At 36.9% G+C, this 18,822-nt stretch overlaps 1 protein-coding gene across 4 annotated transcripts in view; it reads left to right on the top strand.

Annotated features, from left to right (window-relative positions):
- The window catches only part of LOC126368695 (chitin synthase chs-2), a 29,405-nt gene that overhangs the window by 7,778 nt on the left and 2,805 nt on the right, over nt 1-18,822 (top strand). For 2 of the 4 annotated variants that reach the window (XM_050012820.1, XM_050012839.1), the window contains exons 2-19: nt 4,778-4,881; nt 11,977-12,221; nt 12,712-12,878; nt 13,039-13,366; nt 13,587-13,786; nt 13,937-14,255; nt 14,340-14,560; nt 14,653-14,920; nt 15,019-15,281; nt 15,604-15,814; nt 15,898-16,098; nt 16,179-16,405; nt 16,488-16,655; nt 16,742-17,047; nt 17,127-17,368; nt 17,628-17,778; nt 17,882-18,034; nt 18,267-18,443. In XM_050012820.1, coding sequence (XP_049868777.1) covers nt 4,790-4,881; nt 11,977-12,221; nt 12,712-12,878; nt 13,039-13,366; nt 13,587-13,786; nt 13,937-14,255; nt 14,340-14,560; nt 14,653-14,920; nt 15,019-15,281; nt 15,604-15,814; nt 15,898-16,098; nt 16,179-16,405; nt 16,488-16,655; nt 16,742-17,047; nt 17,127-17,368; nt 17,628-17,778; nt 17,882-18,034; nt 18,267-18,443 — 3,939 coding nt within the window. In that variant the 5' untranslated portion in view covers nt 4,778-4,789. Of the gene's footprint in view, nt 1-4,777; nt 4,882-11,976; nt 12,222-12,711; nt 12,879-13,038; nt 13,367-13,586; nt 13,787-13,936; nt 14,256-14,339; nt 14,561-14,652; nt 14,921-15,018; nt 15,282-15,603; nt 15,815-15,897; nt 16,099-16,178; nt 16,406-16,487; nt 16,656-16,741; nt 17,048-17,126; nt 17,369-17,627; nt 17,779-17,881; nt 18,035-18,266; nt 18,444-18,618; nt 18,796-18,822 lie in introns of all 4 variants that reach the window. The other 2 variants (XM_050012811.1, XM_050012829.1) reach the window with 1 other exon arrangement.

The raw sequence follows: 18,822 nt of genomic DNA, 5'->3' as shown, positions 1-18,822 counted from the left end.
ATGTCGGAGAAGGGGAAATCTCAGAAGTCAATATCAATAAGGTGATTAGTAACAACGGAAAAATATCCCAAATTCTTGCAAATATCCGGTTGAAACTTATAAAGTGCTGCCAACTAACTGGATGTTTGCAAAAAAACAAAAGATTCTAGGATATTTTTGCGTGACGTTGCTTATGATTATTTTGTCTTCCGGTGCTCTAAGGTTTACACAAAAGTCAATGTAGGTCAAAGTTATGTCTAACTTAATGGGCGTTGGATTATACCTTTGTCTTTAGCCACATATCTTCAAAGTGCTCCTGTGAGGTCTTAGGTTCATATAAATGAAGGAGGGTTTATATGTGTAGTCTCAAGCTATACATACATTACAGCATAGGTATTAGCAATGCGGAAGAGATTTAAATAAAGTAAGGTCAAAGCAACTTTGAAAGCTTAAGGCTTTGAAGTAAACGTTAGTTGGTATCAGTCATGCTCAGTGTTGCAGTAAAGAATGTTGGTACTTCAACTATGAATGTGAGGCAGTGTTGCGCAGCGCCAAGGCAGTATTGAGAGCGGTATGGGGTAGGGGGGTACGAGGAGTGGGGGGACAGCTGGCGGCCACCGAGTGAAAGTGAGCTGAACCGACCGACACCGCGGCAAAGGGACCAGGCCCATACAGCCTATGTTACATTTGCCACTGTCCATTTGAACAGATCAAAGTTTACGCAACTAATTCTAGTTCAAGAACCAGTTTTTATGGTAGGTACATTGTTTTGAGGTGCGTGCGGTATTTGTTTTAACATGCTACTGGATATAAATAGTGCAAATTCAGAAAAAAATCTGATTACTGCTTAATATAGTATATACCTTCATATTATATAATATAAAACACGTTTTTTTACAATTTAAAATGATTAAAATATAACCTGAAGCTGATAATTACAAACGTAACGACATAAAACATAATTAGGTACCTATCTACTTCAGAACACGAATACCATTAGAATAGGTTTGTTTTCCAATGATTTATAACTCTACCTACCCCTATTGGAATGATTGGCGAGAGTTTGAAGTTATATTACGCGTGTGTTACACTCGCAGTCGGACACAGTTTCGAAATACAAACTTCTCATTAGCCCAACCGGTAGTCAAAGTGTTGTAAGTTGTAATAATTAACTCATTCTTTCCGGAAGCTAATGTTCCTTACGCAATGTTGTTGCTGTAGCCCTTAGTCCTACGTCATATAAATTTTATTACCTGGGGGGGGGGGGTTAAAAATGCCACAATGAAACAATTCATCTAGAAATCAATATAGTAATTTGACTTTTGCGCATATAAAAGTAAGTGCGCAAAGTCAACAAATAACAAATAGCAGTATTGCTTTCTTGGATGAAATGTTTCAATGTTGCCTGTTTAACCCCTCTAGTTGTGTTTGAGGAGTTCCTCAAATCATATGTTATTATTCGTAAAGCATATTAGTTAATATGCTTTACGAATAATAACATTGAAAAGAAAATCCTTTAGCTAGAATATGATGAACTGTTATTAATTAATGTACCGACACAAAAGACGAAGGGAGGCTGTGTCCTATAGCGATATCTATGAGCAAGTTTTGTACATAATATTCTGAAATGTTATATATTAAAAACAAAAATATTATCATTATTCTGGTTTTCTAATATATTTTAAGATAAAACTGAGTCTAAAAATATGTAAGAGTAACAATAATAAAATAGTACACATATAAAAAGCCTGCATATATGTATAATAGTTCTTTATATAATAATCAATTACATATAGACACAAATTGCATACTTAGCCTCGTAACCATTTTTTACAAAATACTTCGTAAAGATTGATATTATGAATCTACTGGTAGGCATTTAGGTACACCTAGGATCAATAACTATTTAACTACCTATAAGGTTGTATAATTTTCTCATTTAATTACTCATTTTGATTCAAACTTACGTACGAAATATACGTTAATTAAACAAACAATGTAGTACTACTTTTGTATAAAGAGAAGCATTAAAATATCTAGTATCTTTTCGGTTCTAATCATACATGACACTAACTCATATGTATTATAACCGTACAAAAATCGAAAGGAAGCAAATCCTAAGATTATTCAAGAGATCAATTGTCGCAGTTTTGCTAGATTCACAATAAGACAGCTGATCTTATGGGAGTTATTAAGATAGGCGTAATTATATTGTCGAATATCAGTATGTTTGTATAAGGCGATAGTCTCCCAGACAATGGTGGCGCATTGTCCAGCGGGCGCGGAAGTCGCTGACCTTGCGCCGGCGCCGCAGCCGCAGCCCTGCACGCCTCCACAACACAACACACAATCATGAAAATAATAGGTACTATACGTCTATAGAGGCCTGGGAGATTGTCCATCTGGTCGACAAGACTGGACAAGGGATTTGGACAATGTTTAAGAACAGTGAGAAGCCCTTCCCGAGAATGGACAAAAATGTAAAGGGCAAAAGTTATATAAAAAGAGCTTTATTGCGTAACTTTAGTTAGATAAGATTAGAGTACTAGAAAGAACAATTCCCAGTTGGTAGGTTAGTTGCTGGTTACCTTTATAAGTACGTAGCGAATAAAAGCCTGCGGCGGTCCATTACGTCATCAATAAGAACTTTACAAAAGCTCAATCTGTAGTCATAAAACATACCTACTAAATATAATAGTACGATATAATTTAGTGTCTAGAGCTATTTATATATCCAAGGTTCACTCAAACAATAAATGAAGTTGGTTAAATAGTAGGTATTAACTCTATGAGTTAGCTTCTAGCTTCTAGAGAGTTAGCCTTATTTTCAAAATTCCAAATGTAAGGCTTTTATTACTCTACGGCCGATTTCTTATTTATGCACTAATTGTAAGCATAGGCAGACGTTTCACGTACTAAGAAAGTAGGTATTCGCTTATATGTCAATACATAGAATTCTCTATTGTCCCATAAGCACAAACTCAAACTAGTTACAAAAACTTCGATAGGTCGCGTTAATTTTTGCGATATATGGCTACGTAAGTGAGCATAGTAGCAGAGCATTTCCAGTATGCGAAACAAATGTATTATAGTAACGTAGAAGAGAACAGATAATAGTAATTACGCTAGCTCTAAAACTTTATTTGAATTTAGGGAGGTATCTGAAAATAAAAGACAATGAAGAAAAACATAATCTTTACAAAAATAAACGACATTTTTGTTGTATTTAACTTTAACCACTACAAAAACTATTTTACAAACCCGGAAGACAGGTACTTTGCCTGAGGTCAGACCAATTTTAATAAAGACTGGATTGTAATTTGTACCTATATTTTTTCTTCGCTTCAGACATAAGGGAGGAACGACCGGCAAGGTCACAGGATCGCACGAGGAATGTGGGTCTGAACCAGACGTGATTCACGCAACCGATACAAAGAATAGGCTTTCAATGCATGAATGCTTACTTTTATACGAATTTATATAAAAAGATATAGTAAACAAATTCTTGGGACGGCTCCAATAAACATATTGGAGAGACGTTTGCCCAATAAGTACAGAAAGTTGTTGTTTATATTACATTAATAGATACAATTTAGATCACCTACGACTTACGACTCTAGATGTGGAGAATTACTTACTAGGTACTACTACTCCTTGCGACAGAACTTTAAAAACCAAGTTTGGTTTGTCACGCTCGCGCCCATGCTAGGACCCAGGCTAACACTAGCTAAGGTTGTCGTCGTCAACGGATACATCTGGGAGGACATCATCATCAAATCCTAGTTTAACATTATGGTTCAAAGAGCTTCGAGACTTTATTTCTATCTTAGATCAATTTAAAAATAAACAGACTACAAAAATATGGAATAAATATTCAATATTCTACTAAATAAATAGATAGTAAGTTTAAATGACATGGACTATGTATGTATGACACAGAGAGACAGAGAGAGGTTGAAAGCATTTGAGATGTGGTGTTGGCGAAGAATGGAGAGTATAATCTGGACTGAAATGGTGTCAAATTAAAGTTCTGGAAAGAGTAGAAGAAAAAAGGACCATAATAAAGACTATAGAGAACCGGAGAGGAAATATGATTGGCCACCTGATACAACACGATTCGTTTATAAAAAACATCATAGAAGTAAAATTTGAAGGAAAGGGAGGAAGGGGTAGATCTAGGAGGACATTTATGAAACAAATAAAAGAGAAGGTGCAGGTCGTGTCGTACCAGTAGGTGAAGGATTTGGCGGGAAGAAGAGAGGAACGGCGATTACTCCACCGACAAGAGCGCAGCTCTTAAATAAAGAGAGAGAAGTTTAAAAATACTTGAACAACTTTAATTAAGTATCCAATGGCACGTTTCCGTAAGTTGCACAAAGTCACGAGTTGTCCAATATGGCACGACACTGCAAGTAAAAGCGTGACTGTAGCTGCTCAAAATGAAAATCGTGTCTTTAAATACAATACAAATTAACAGAGTCGATAAGAATTAAAAGTTTATAAGGATTTTTATCTACATCTAAAATTATATTTATCAAAAATCTACAGGGTATATAAAAATGTATGGAAGATATACTGAATTTTCTTTTACTTTTGTCGAATTATTATCTAATACCAAACTGTAATTATCTTTTTGGTTACTTTCTTCCTTAGATTGTTTACCAAGTAGTTTTTTAGTTTCATGGTACAGGTTCAGTCGATCGATGATTAATCTTTTTTTAATATATTACCTACTTTATTTAACTACCTTAAATATTTACATCGCGACATAATCAAATATATTTGTTTACTTTTTCAGATTTAAACGACAATGGCGGCTTCCGGGGGGAAGCGGCGGGATGAAGGCAGCGACAACTCGGATGACGAGCTGACGCCGCTCGCCAACGAAATATATGGAGGAAGGTAAATATCTTCTTCTAGTTGTAATAGTACCTAGTTGGAGAAGGAGGATAATGTAATATTTACAAAAAAAGTAAAAAAAAATAAGGACGATTTAGTTACTTTTAATAGGTAGGTCCAGGTGCCTATGAAACTACCTAGTTGTAAAGGTTGAGGCAATTGAAGTACCAAGCCTCTTGTAAAGTAAAGTTACGGCTGTGAGCTTATACAGACTGATAATGATACTCGTATACCTACTTACTATAAAACTGGATAAACATAATATTTTCGACGAAATTAAAAGAAGTAAATGATTTTAAATATAAAATTGGTATTTGTACTCATTTCGCCAGTGCTTTATAAATAAGAAAATTTGAGTATTTTTCGCATACGTGACTCACCAATTTTAGTTTCTTGTCATTTGGCGAAGTTGAGAGCGAGATAAAATATTTTTATGTAATACCGATTCGCTATAAACTTATGTGAGATGACTATATTTTAAAGATGCATAAATTTGTGTCTGGTTTTGTAGGTGGCAACTGAGATTAATGTTAGCTCAATGTGAGAACGTTACACGTCGAATATTATATGTTACGATTCTATTAGATACGAGTAACTGGTAGCAGATGGTTTATAGTACCTATAGGCTGAGCGAAACAGTAATTATGGCAATATAGAGTCATCTAAATAGGTAATAACGTAGCACTTGCATTGCGGAGAATATTTAACATAGTAATAAAACAGATAGTAACATTTCAAATGTGAGTAAATGCACCTGTAAGTATTACCTATTTGTACCTACGCCTGTCGATTTTCGTGGGAGGACCGATAACAGTTTAGTGTTTACGTGAAGATGAGAGATCCGAATGGTAATTCTGTTATGTATGACATCATCGGCCGAACTGCGGGTCGTCGCGTCATCGCCCCTCGGCAGGGTCACTGAATTAGTTTTTTCTTATATCACTTGAATGACGAAAACCGCTATCTGATATGTTACAAGGAAATATGATTAAGTCTCTTATTGTTGTTTAATAGGTATTGATATTGTAAATGTAATTATTAGTCCTAGAGACGCTTGTGTTGTGCAATTGCTGTGATATTTTCGTCTTTTAGATTTGTTTAAATATTTTTTTTTATATTTATCATATAAGTAATATGATTTGATTAAATTACGAAACAAAATCCGAACAAAAAATAAGCCACGGCGCCGCCTGTATTCATCGTTCAAAACTTTATTGACCTTTAAACTGGTTTAGACTGAGCTTTTTTAGCTTTAAAAAGCAACGTTAGAGCTCAAAGGTGCATTATGTAAGAATTAAAACATAATGTCGATAAACTTCATAACTTTTCTTTTTTACTACTGCATCATGTAAATCAGGACATGTTATTATATTGCAAACTGATTTAATCCCGTTTAAAAAAAGGAATTAACGCGGTTAGAAATTCTTTGAGTATTATCATTTCAGTTAAACCGTAGTATTATTCCTTATTCTATGCCGGAACTCAATAAAAGGCTTTATGCCTACTGTAGGTATTTAAACTGCCTCATGTTAGGAATCTTCAAAGACATCGAAAGCTTTAGTGATCTGTGATGAGGACAAAGAGTTGAACACAATACAACGTAAAAGTCGTATAATAAATGGCATTTACTTCAGCAGCCTCGTGCATGACAAGCCTATATTGAAGGTCATTTATCAAGCTGACAGCTGAACGTTCACAATTCATGTAAGGCAACCTTCACACTGCGATAGATATCTAATCCAGGCGTTATTTGAGTAGAATGAGTGGATAATTATATCATTATTGCACAGCAGAAAGTTCATATATTCGGTAAAATCTCAACAACCACTGAATTAATTTGCATGCGGTTTTTACTGTTTATCCAGGCAAGCCGGGTTGAGTCGCTTGTTATAGTTATGATGTCATGATTGTCAAGCGGACCTTATTAATACGTGTAATGGGAAAATATGCGGCATGCGACTCGCCGAGAATTTCTCAGTAATTATATATCCATCATCAGATTGAGCAATAGACCAAAGCATGACTGACTGCAGTTCCGCATTTACGTCGGCTCTCACTCACGAGTTTCCCAACTCACGCTTGAGATTATAACTGATGATGCATCAAATATTTACCAAAATGTACAGTCATTTTTAGCTTTAATATTCAAGCAATCATAGGGCTTAGACAAAATCGTATTAGCGTTCGTGAAAGCTAGTAGAATAGTAAAACTATGATTGGAATTAACGTAAGTTAAATAAATGACACGTACTTATATGTAATTAAGGTATATCCGCGCAAAATACGAAGTTTTCTGCCCAGATTAAACATAGTGTATCTACACAAACAGAATGAAGCTATTATAAGACAATCTTTTTACACTATACTAGCCGAATCTTATACCGAAGGTAATAATAGCACCTGGAATACTAAAAAGAATATTTGTTATAATAAGAATTGTTAGATACATTGGCATTAAAATACTAGTTAGAGGTCGGACGTTCGGCGATCGGTCACCGCAGCCTGTGCCCGGAACCCGCTCAAATGCCAAGGTTGACAACTCTGACGACACAACTTTCGATCGATCGACTGCGCCACATTTTTGCGCCCCACTTCGTGTTGTGGCCTTAGAAGCAGATACAAATAGCATCTAGGCATAGTTAAGCCAACTTCAGCGCCATGATATATCTATTACATTACCGTTTTGACGGATTTGGTAAGATGCAAAGCTTGAGTTAATTTACTAACAAAATTCTACCACATTTTTGCCACCGTTAAATGCATACTTGCAAAAGAATGAAATAGTTTCTGCATAATATATACATACATACATACATTATGGGAAATTCCTAAACATTTTATTACGTTTAAATAAAATTCCTTCAATACAGAAAGAAAGAACGGCAGTAGGTACTTTCGTCGATGACATTTTGTATGGAATGGACCGCAGCGGGCCGGGTCGCGCGTGCTTTGAATGTGGGATGACAACGGATCCGAAATAGCTGACCACTACCAGTACGTACACTCGACTCCGTAGCATTTATCTACAAGTAGGTTGTTCTTAAAATGCATCTAATTTAAAAAGAGTTCTATTCAGAAGAGGCTTTTGAAAGTATAATGAACTGTGAAATATATCTCTCGTAGCCGTAGGTATGACTGATACGGAAATGTGTGAAAGCACAGCACATACTGACATGTTTGCGAACCGGTAGAGTCGTTGACCCGTGACTTCGCTGGGCTTTTGGTATGACTCTGGAGGCGGTACGAGCCTTACGAATACTGTATAAACATACGCTTCACCCCTCCCCGCGCTTGGAACTTGAATTTAAACTCACGCATTTTATTCGAATGACTCTTTATCATGAGTTCGAAGCGTCTTTTAAATCGACGTACAGACGGCTTAATGTTGCATGATTGCCTAAACTTCGGTGCAAATTATACATATGCTAAATGTCATGTCAATCTTAGTCTTCAATCCATTCTAAACATTGGATCTGACTGTAAAAAAGCAGGATAATTTTAGATGGATTGCTAATGTAACGATTTATTATCGCCTACATACTAATAGCTTGCGTTACAACATTGTGTTGGTCTAGCACGTGGTGCAGCCGGAGCCAGAAGGCTTTCGTAAGTTTTCGTGAGGTCGAGCGACATTGAGCGATCTATTGTTCGGGTACGCGGCGCAAGCGCACCGATACACGTCGGCAACACCTAGACGCGGCACTTAGGATCGTGTGTGAAGGAAGGTCAATCCGATTTAATAATGCACGATATAGATTATCTAGACTCAGAATTCGACCTCACATCAAATATTATTGATAAACTATGCTGAAAATTGCGGCGTTTAATCGAATAGAACCAATACAAAACTAATATCTACCTATTCTACAATAGCGAACGCAATAAGTATGCAACTTTACTAGAGGTAATTTAAAAAAAAATATATGCTTGCAAACGTACAACCTGTGTAATATATACTTACTCGTAATGCAAAATATTACGTGATAACGGCAGATATCGAAATAAATTATAACTTATTGTATGATTGCAGTGTCACTTGACAGTTTCGAGAAGGAGAAAAACAACTTTCCTTCATAACAGTTGTATGAGTACTATCATATGGCAATTAGCGGTCCGGCGATATAATTTCACGTGCCCACTGCTGCAGAACGAAGAACTCCCGCACAGTGGTCGCAATGCCATTATTTTTAGTCAAAACTTTTTAGTATTTTTTTCGATTAAGAATAAGTTTTTCACCATGCCCGGGAAAATAAGTGTATGAACGCTTGTTTTATTTATTATTAACTCCCAGTCCAAAGTAAAAGCATTTGTGGTTAGATGATGATGTAATTGAAGAATTTTTGTTTCATACCTATCAACTTAATGAGAATTTAACTTTGATGATTCAAGTTTTATTGGCTCGTAAATTTTCATTATTGAATCTGATATTTATACTGATTAACAAAAGGCAATATAAATATCTAATAAGAACAAATACAGAAATAAAGCACACATAACTTGTTGTTTGAATACGGTCACTTGACGCAATATGGCACATGTCTTGTCAAGTCTTATAAGTTGAGTGCTTATTATTTTTGAAAATTTCTCCGAAACGGTTCCGCATATTAGTATGCAAGTTTTGTCCACCGGACGACAATGGCGCATCATCGTTTGAAGAACGCGGTGGTCGCGTGCTGGTCGAGTAGCAGTCACTATTGCGACCGCGCCGATTGCTGTCCTCATAACAATATGAGCTATTGAACATTATTCGCAACGAAATAACACATTGCTTGACTATCCTTTTAATTTCTTTTCAATTTATTTTAAGAACTAACGGAAGTTTTTGCATTATAAAGTACCTATTCCCCTTTCTCTCCGCGTTTTCTTAGTGAAATGTGAAAGACTAGTGTTTTCTTTGCGATGGAGTGAAACTAAGCTAACATGAGTGAACACGACCGTAAGAGTTGTTATGATAAAGAGGAGTTAGACGACGGCGTCTATGGAGCCAAAAACAATGACTCCTTGTATAGTAACGGGACGTTGCATTACTGTAGTATTTACAGGTAAGATGTATGATATTTGATCAATCTGACAGCTTTTTGGTATTTCGAATACGAAACAATATTTCCTAAGTGAAACCGCATAACGTCAATATTGATTTAAACACAGTAAGCTCAGATTGGGACTTACAGTTACTGTTTCAAGTGTTAAAAAAAATAATCGGTGTTGACTACAAATTAACAATAGTAAGTCGTGCTTTAGTTTGCACTAATACTAAAAAGAATTTATTGCTCTACTTTATTTTTTTATTGATTCATAAACGATAACGGTATAAGGTATTGTGGCAATTTCACATAAACGAACTGAACTGCTAAGTATCTATTTTGACCTAGCAGTATGAAACTGATCCTGATCAGGTGTTAAGCTACTTAAAATCGTAAACATACTAAAAACCGTAAGACAAGTTAACCGTCGCGCGCGCATAATGAAAAGGCAATGGCACCAATCACTAACTTTCTAAACTTAATGGCGACCACCGTATCATTGCAAAGTACAACATAATTAAATTACACTTTTTACTAACATTTACACGTAATCGTACAACTTTCATAATTCTATGTATTTTTTCATTAGATTATCGTTCATTCATTCAAAAATTAAGAGGTAGGCTATTGTCGGTGGAGATCTTTCCAGATTTGCCGATCTTTTGCAAGTTCCTTGATCTCCTTGCGAAAATGGTCAAAAGTTTAATTAGTAAGTACTTAAGTAGTAAAAGACCTAGCGACAAAATTTTCACACACTTGAAGTAACTAAGCGATAATTCAATGCAAATAAAATCCTTGAGAATTAAGACATCTGATCATGTAAACAGAATTATTTGAGTGTTCGACGTTTGCAATCGGTGGTCAAACGGTCGCGCAGCGCAGGAGGCGTGCGCGCAGCGGTCGCAATGTCTAATTGGGTTACCACAGTGCCGCTGCCTTACGTAAACCCCACTGTCACAACTAAGCAGCTCCACTAGTACAACAGTGTTGAAATCATTATGCATTGTAACTCTTTTATATACTAGAGTTCCGCTACTCGCTCATATTCCTCTTTCCCATATGAATTAGAATAGTTAGTCGAGTTCATTGAATCGCCTTGCGCAAGGTTTAAAAGAATGTTATCTATGTTGTTCAAGTGAATAGGTCTGTTGCATAAATCTTATTTTTTTGCAAGTAAATAAAAACTGAATACCAATGCAGCTTTTTTATATAGAGCAATAATCATTACGAAGAGCAATAATAAATTTAATAAATAACAAGATTCGAAGGTAAACAGGAGGAACTTTTGTGTAATGTCACCGGTTACACATTCGGAAGGAAGTTATAATATCATTCTGCGCCAGAGCGCTACACAACACGAGATTTCTCTGCTGCGTTGCGTGTGAAAGTTGTTTTTCTTGCGCGTTGCAGACGACATTGGCTCATAATATCAGATTACTCTAAGTCAATAGAGTGTAGATATAAGTAGGCAAAAAAATAATCCATATGTCTCATCTCATCAATAAGTTCGAAATATAGCCGTGTGATGAAAAACATTAACGGATATTAAGCAGACAAACGAGTTTTCCGATTCTTTACGCAAGATTTATACTCTTCGGTATATACCTACCTAATTATTCAAATGCGGTGCCAAATTCCTAAGGCACATGATAATGAAGCAAACCTAGCATGAAAATTAAGTAAGATGGTATCGTGTCCACTAGAAATAAAAGTTTAAGTTGTGAATATACCAACAATGTTTAAAACACGTTTCATCATCATCTAGAAGTGAAACTCAGAACATTATGCACTACAGTAGGCACTATATGAAAAGAGTATCTCGTAAAAGATGAACAAGTTTTTGATGACTAAGTATATTAAATTAGTCATCAATCATTTGATCGTCAAATAAATATATCTAGCTGAAGACAACAATGCCATCCGGTTGTACCACTTTACACGAGACAAACGTAAATTGTAAATAATCTCTCCCATGCAGAAAAGGCATTATCTCAATCTACTCTTCCCTACTAAGGAGGTACACATACAATTCTAACGACCGATTTACTTAAATATTTTCTTTTCTCAATTTCAGCCAAAGAACGGTACAAGAAACGAAAGGATGGGACGTCTTCAGAGAGTTCCCGCCGAAGCAGGACAGTGGGTCGATGGAGACTCAGAAATGCCTGGACTTTACCGTGAGACTGCTGAAGGTCCTCGCTTACGTCGTCACCTTCATCGTGGTGCTGGCTTCTGGAGTCCTCGCGAAGGGCACAGTCCTTTTCATGACGTCACAACTCAAGAAGGATAGACGACTCACATATTGTAATAGAGATTTAGGTAAGTAATTGTTCTATTAAAAGATTTCCAACAGATAAACAGAACACACATTGTATTATAAAAATCGAGCAGCAACAGTAGCTTTTCTATAAATATTTAGAATCTTGATTCTGATAAAAAAAAATTTTATATAAAATACAAAAGCTGATTAAAATAATAAAAATTATAAATTTAAACTTACCGTATCGAAATGATAAGAAAGGAATAACTTCCTGAATAAGAAGTAACAATTTGTAAAATAAGACACAATGAGGTTTTACTAATTTAGTTGGTGAGAGGAGTGGAAAAATCAAGGGTAGGCCTTTGCCCAGCAGTGGGATCGTATAGGCTAAATAAGATAAGATAAGTTGGTGAGGGGCGTGAAATACTTTAATTCAAGAAGAAAATAATAGGGTAAAACTTCGTAGATACTGTTATTGTGACATCAATATATTGTAGCTGATATAATGCTTTTCTTTTTTACTAATATTTGTGATTATGGTGATTTCAGGTAGAGACAAACAGTTCGTGGTATCCTTGCCGGACGAGGAGCGCGTTGCGTGGATGTGGGCGGTGCTCGCCGTCTTCGCCATTCCAGAGATCGGCACCCTCATCAGATCAGTCCGAATATGCTTCTTCAAGACATCCAAAAGACCAACAAGCGTTCAGTTTATTATTGTAAGCAGACATTTTCTTAACTTATCCAACCGTGACATGATTGTTTACTTTCCCATTCTTTAAATTACTTTTTGCTAAATTCAATAGCCTCCATCAAATTAATTATCAAGAGACAACGGACTTTCAAGTGATACCAACAGCTGATAATTCTCATTTTCAGGTATTCATAGCGGAAACATTGCATACAATTGGAATGGCGATGCTATTCTTCAAAGTGTTACCGGAACTGGATGTGGTCAAAGGAGCTATGATAACCAACTGCATGTGCATAGTGCCAGCTATACTCGGCTTGCTATCACGCAATTCGCGAGACTCGAAGAGATTCGTGAAAGTGATTGTGGATATGGCAGCGATCGTGGCGCAAGTCACCGGATTTATAGTGTGGCCGCTTTTGGACGACAAGCCCGTTCTGTGGCTGATACCGATCTCTGCTCTCCTCATTTCACTGGGGTGGTGGGAAAATTACGTCACTCGACAAAGCCCAATTGGTTAGTAATGTTATATTTAAAAATCTGTTAAAACGATGTAATTTCTTTTTATTTTCTCTCTTTCGATTTAAATCCTTTGATAAGCAGTCCCATTGTTCATAGAGACGACGAACAATTTTTCTATAGAGACAAAACAACGATGAAAATTAACGTTATTTATTTGAATATCACTGCAAGAGGCCCGTGTTGAATACTATAAATACTATACTTTAATTTCCAGGCATAATAAAGAGTCTAGGCAGACTAAAAGACGAGCTGAACTTGAGTCGGTATTACATATACCGTTTTCTGTCAGTATGGAAGATTCTGGTGTTCCTCGTGTGCATCCTCTTCAGCATTTGGATGGAGGGTGACGAGCCTGCTATGTTCTTCCAGTTGTTCAATGCCGGCTTTGGACCTCATAACATCGTAGTAGACGAGGTATGTGTAAATTGTTTATACATAGCGTTTATTTTCTGGAAAGAAGTACCTACCTATAAATCTATGCGTACTTAGAAGATAGCTAGGCAATAGAACGCATGTAATAAAACTAACTGAAGTATATAAACATTACATTTTCAATATTTACAGGTACAAGTTACATCAGGCGGAACGGTCATCCCGGATCTGGCAAACGTTACACTGACCGGCGATTCGGTTGAAGTAGCCGCCGTATACAAGTCAGCTTTCTACGTCTTACTTATACAACTGTTTGCGGCGTACTTCTGCTACATATTCGGGAAATTTGCCTGCAAAATTCTCATCCAAGGGTTCAGTTACGCTTTCCCTATCAATCTCGTCATACCGTTGGTCGTCAATTTACTAATCGCTGCCTGTGGATTGAGGAATGGTGACAACTGCTTCTTCCATGGGACTATACCTGATTACCTATTCTTTGAAAGTCCGCCAGGTAAACTATCAAAGAGTCAATATCAATTTATTTTTAAAATATAATGAACCAGTAAGGTTTAATTCCAATTTGTTATTGTTACAGTATTTACTCTTAGTGACTTCATCTCCCGTCAAATGGCATGGGTCTGGCTGTTATGGCTCTTGTCACAAACATGGATCACTATACACATCTGGACACCGAAAGCGGAGCGTTTGGCCTCAACAGAAAAGTTGTTCGTCGTGCCCATGTACAATGGACTGCTCATCGATCAAAGCATGGCACTGAATCGAAAGAGAGACGACCAAAAGGACGTGAAGACTGAGGTAGTAAATTAAATTACTAAATCATCGAAAATTAACACTACTAAATATTTTAACATTTTATGGTCTCTAATTTACATTGTACTGTTCAACAGGACCTCGCTGAAATAGAAAAAGAAAAAGGAGACGAATACTATGAAACAATATCTGTACACACAGACAATACCGGTTCTGTTCCTAAAACAGTGAAGTCCTCAGATTCGATTACTCGTATTTACGCATGCGCTACTATGTGGCACGAAACCAAAGACGAGATGATGGAGTTCTTGAAGTCTATTCTGCGTTTAGATGAAGATCAGTGCGCTCGCCGTGTGGCACAGAAATATTTACGTGTTGTTGATCCTGACTACTACGAATTTGAAAGTAATGTTATTTCTATCTCTCCCATTAATTCATAAGTCAAATCCTATAAAACACCTACTCACATGATTATGTATTAACATTTGAAATGATTCTTCCAGCGCATATATTCTTAGACGACGCTTTCGAAATATCGGACCACAGTGACGACGATTCACAAGTGAATCGCTTCGTGAAACTCCTAGTGGATACGATCGACGAAGCTGCCTCCGAAGTGCACCAGACAATTATTCGTATTAGACCACCGAAGAAGTACCCTGCACCATACGGCGGAAGACTGACTTGGGTTCTGCCCGGAAAGACCAAAATGATCTGTCATCTGAAGGACAAGGCAAAAATCCGTCATAGGAAGCGTTGGTCTCAGGTAGAGCTCAAATTATATTGAAGTAAAAGAACAATGTCATAGTTTGTTTTAAGTTTACGCGGTTATTATCATAATTGAAACACACAATAACGGGTTATTAATGAATGAGACTCCCAGGGAGTCTCATATCCCTACTTTAAACGCGGTAAGGTAAATATTTCACTTTCACCTCGGTACCTACCGGACTTACGCTCCAATAAGTTATTAATTTACCTTACGTGCAGTTTTTCATTATCATAGTTGACTCGACCGTTAGGATATAGTCAGGAGCGTATGTAAAGTGTTGTTATTTTATTTCACTTTACTATTTTGTGTTTCGCAGGTAATGTACATGTACTATTTACTGGGTCACCGTCTAATAGAGCTGCCGATATCTGTAGATCGTAAAGAAGTAATGGCTGAAAACACTTACTTGCTGACCCTTGACGGAGACATTGACTTTCAACCACATGCCGTCCGTTTACTAATTGACTTGATGAAGAAGAATAAGAATCTTGGAGCTGCTTGCGGTCGTATTCACCCTGTCGGATCTGGTGAGTTGATTTTTTTCTTGTTTAATAAAGATAAATAATTATGAATGGAGAAACTCATAATTGTCTACTTTAACCGTTTTCAGGCCCTATGGTATGGTATCAAATGTTTGAATATGCTATTGGCCATTGGCTGCAAAAGGCAACAGAACACATGATCGGGTGCGTACTCTGTAGTCCGGGATGCTTCTCTCTGTTCAGAGGAAAGGCTCTTATGGACGATAATGTGATGAAGAAGTACACTCTACGATCAGACGAGGCTCGGCATTACGTACAGTACGATCAAGGTATGAAATTATACTTGTCCTTAGTGAGTGTTTCTATTTCTGTAAAGATGTTTAAAATGATGACATGATGTGTCCTGCAGGGGAAGATCGTTGGTTGTGCACTCTCTTACTACAAAGAGGCTATCGTGTAGAATACTCAGCTGCCTCAGATGCCTACACGCACTGTCCCGAAGGTTTCAGCGAGTTCTACAATCAGCGTCGTCGTTGGGTGCCTTCCACCATCGCCAACATTATGGATCTGCTTATGGACTACAAACATACGATCAAGATCAACGACAATATTTCTTCACCCTACATTGCTTATCAAGTACGTAACCATATTTTTGTAAATTTCTTGTCTAACAAGTCCCGTAGGTGACATTTATTAAATTATTTATCTTCTTTCTTAGATGATGTTGATGGGCGGTACGATCCTGGGTCCCGGCACTATATTCCTTATGTTGGTGGGTGCCTTCGTGGCTGCTTTCCGAATCGACAACTGGACATCTTTCGAATACAACCTCTATCCCATTATGGCCTTCATGATCGTTTGCTTCACGATGAAATCCGAAATACAGGTAGAAATTAAAACTTTTTTACGTTTAAGTAGGTAAATTTTGCAACTTGATATTTTAATAATGCTTTTTATTCCATTCTGTTTCAGCTACTGGTGGCACAAATTCTATCAACTGCATATGCAATGATAATGATGGCTGTGATAGTCGGTACGGCTCTTCAGTTAGGCGAGGACGGCGTGGGATCTCCTTCGGCTATTTTCTTGATAGCTCTCTCAAGTTCATTTTTCATAGCAGCCTGTTTGCATCCACAAGAATTTTGGTGCATCGTGCCTGGTATCATCTATCTACTGTCTATTCCGTCTATGTACTTACTATTGATTTTGTACTCGATAATAAATCTCAATGTTGTAAGTTGGGGTACTCGAGAAGTACAAGTTAAGAAGACTAAAAAGGTTCGTAACATCAACGATACAACGCAATGTTTTTGTTTTTTGTAATCGTCTATTAATAGTTTTGTTCTATAATATCTAGGAAATTGAACAAGAGAAAAAAGAAGCAGAGGAAGCCAAGAAAAATGCTAAACAAAAGTCGTTACTTGGGTTCCTGCCTGGAGGAAACAATAATGAAGATGAGGGTTCAATTGAATTCTCATTGGCTGGTTTATTCAAGTGCATGTTCTGCACACATCCTAAAGGAGCAGAAGAAAAAGTTCAATTGATGCACATAACGTCGACGCTTGAAAAACTGGAAAAGAAAATTGAAAATGTAGAAAGGTAGGTCAATGCTAAACCGGCAATACCGTCAGTAAAGTCGCTTTATAGTCAAAATCTGTCCTCAAGTGATTTTCTTCCACAAAATCTAGAACGGTACCTTGATTCCAGACACAAACTGAGACGTGAGTGTATTGCAAGGTTTTGTTAATAAAAGCACACCAAAATGTGATTTTACATTACTTACTTTACATAAAGGCGCTTTATACTTTTCCCTATCACGCGACGGTATGACAATCTAACGTTTTGGTGGTGTTTGCAGAGCTGTTGATCCTCATGGACTACACAGAGGCCGGAAATTATCAGTGGGACATCGCGGTAGTGCTAACGGAGATCACTTGGATGCTCTTGCTGAAGGCCCTGAAGACAACAGTTCTGATTCCGAGACAGACACCCTATCCACATCGCCTAGAGTAAGCTAAAACCAATCTATAGTGTTGAAATATTACTCATCGTAGTATATATATATTATTCATACAATACGCTCTACTTAACTATATTTACTTTTACTTCTAGGAACGCCGAGATGAACTAATAAACCCATACTGGATTGAAGATCCTGAACTCAAAAAGGGTGAAGTCGACTTTTTGAGTCAGTCTGAATTACAATTCTGGAAAGAACTGATAGACAAATATCTGTATCCCATTGATGCAAACAAAGAGGAGCAGGTACGTTTTTGAAAGCTACATACCTACGTGGACTTGAAATTATTTATTGGAGTTATATTAATAATTATATTATTATGTATTGGAGATAAAATCTAGTCAATTTATCCAGTGCAAAATTAATCGTCTATGATTGAAACTACCAACTTTCAAATATGTACCCTAATCAGTGCTTTCTTTCAGGTTAAAATCTAGTAAATATTTAAGTTTAATGTTAATCTTCCCCTAATTTTAGGCTCGTATATCCAAGGATCTCAAAGAACTGAGAGACTCTTCTGTCTTTTCATTCTTTATGGTCAACGCCCTTTTTGTCCTCATTGTGTTCCTTATGCAACTGAACAAGGACAACCTTCACTTTAGGTGGCCCTTCGGAATCAAAACTAATATAACACTTGATGACGCTACTCAAGAGGTAACGTGGGAATCCACTACGCAGCGCTCAGCCTTCAACGATGACTCGGGACCACGACCAAGCAATCGATCAATCCGACATCCCGCCAACGCATACTGACAGACAAGTCTGAATCCCAGTCACCCTTGAAAGCTGATGCAATGTTCTTAATTTTTTGTTTTATTAAATTTTACAGGCTCGAATCGCAGGAGATCTGATAGAGCTTCGGAATAAGTCAGTTTTTGCGTTCTTTATGTTTAACGCGTTATTCATATTGATAGTGTTTTTGTTACAACTCAACAAAGATCAACTCCATGTGGATTGGCCTTTGGGAATAAAGACAAACATAACCGTCATCGCGGATACAGGCGAGGTATAGCCAAATGTTGCCACTGAATGT

Source organism: Pectinophora gossypiella, chromosome 1 (assembly GCF_024362695.1).
Source record: "Pectinophora gossypiella chromosome 1, ilPecGoss1.1, whole genome shotgun sequence".
NCBI classification, from domain to species: Eukaryota; Metazoa; Arthropoda; class Insecta; order Lepidoptera; family Gelechiidae; genus Pectinophora; species Pectinophora gossypiella.
The sequence above is the reverse complement of the archived record's forward strand: the minus strand, read 5'-3'. Positions and strand labels throughout refer to the sequence as shown.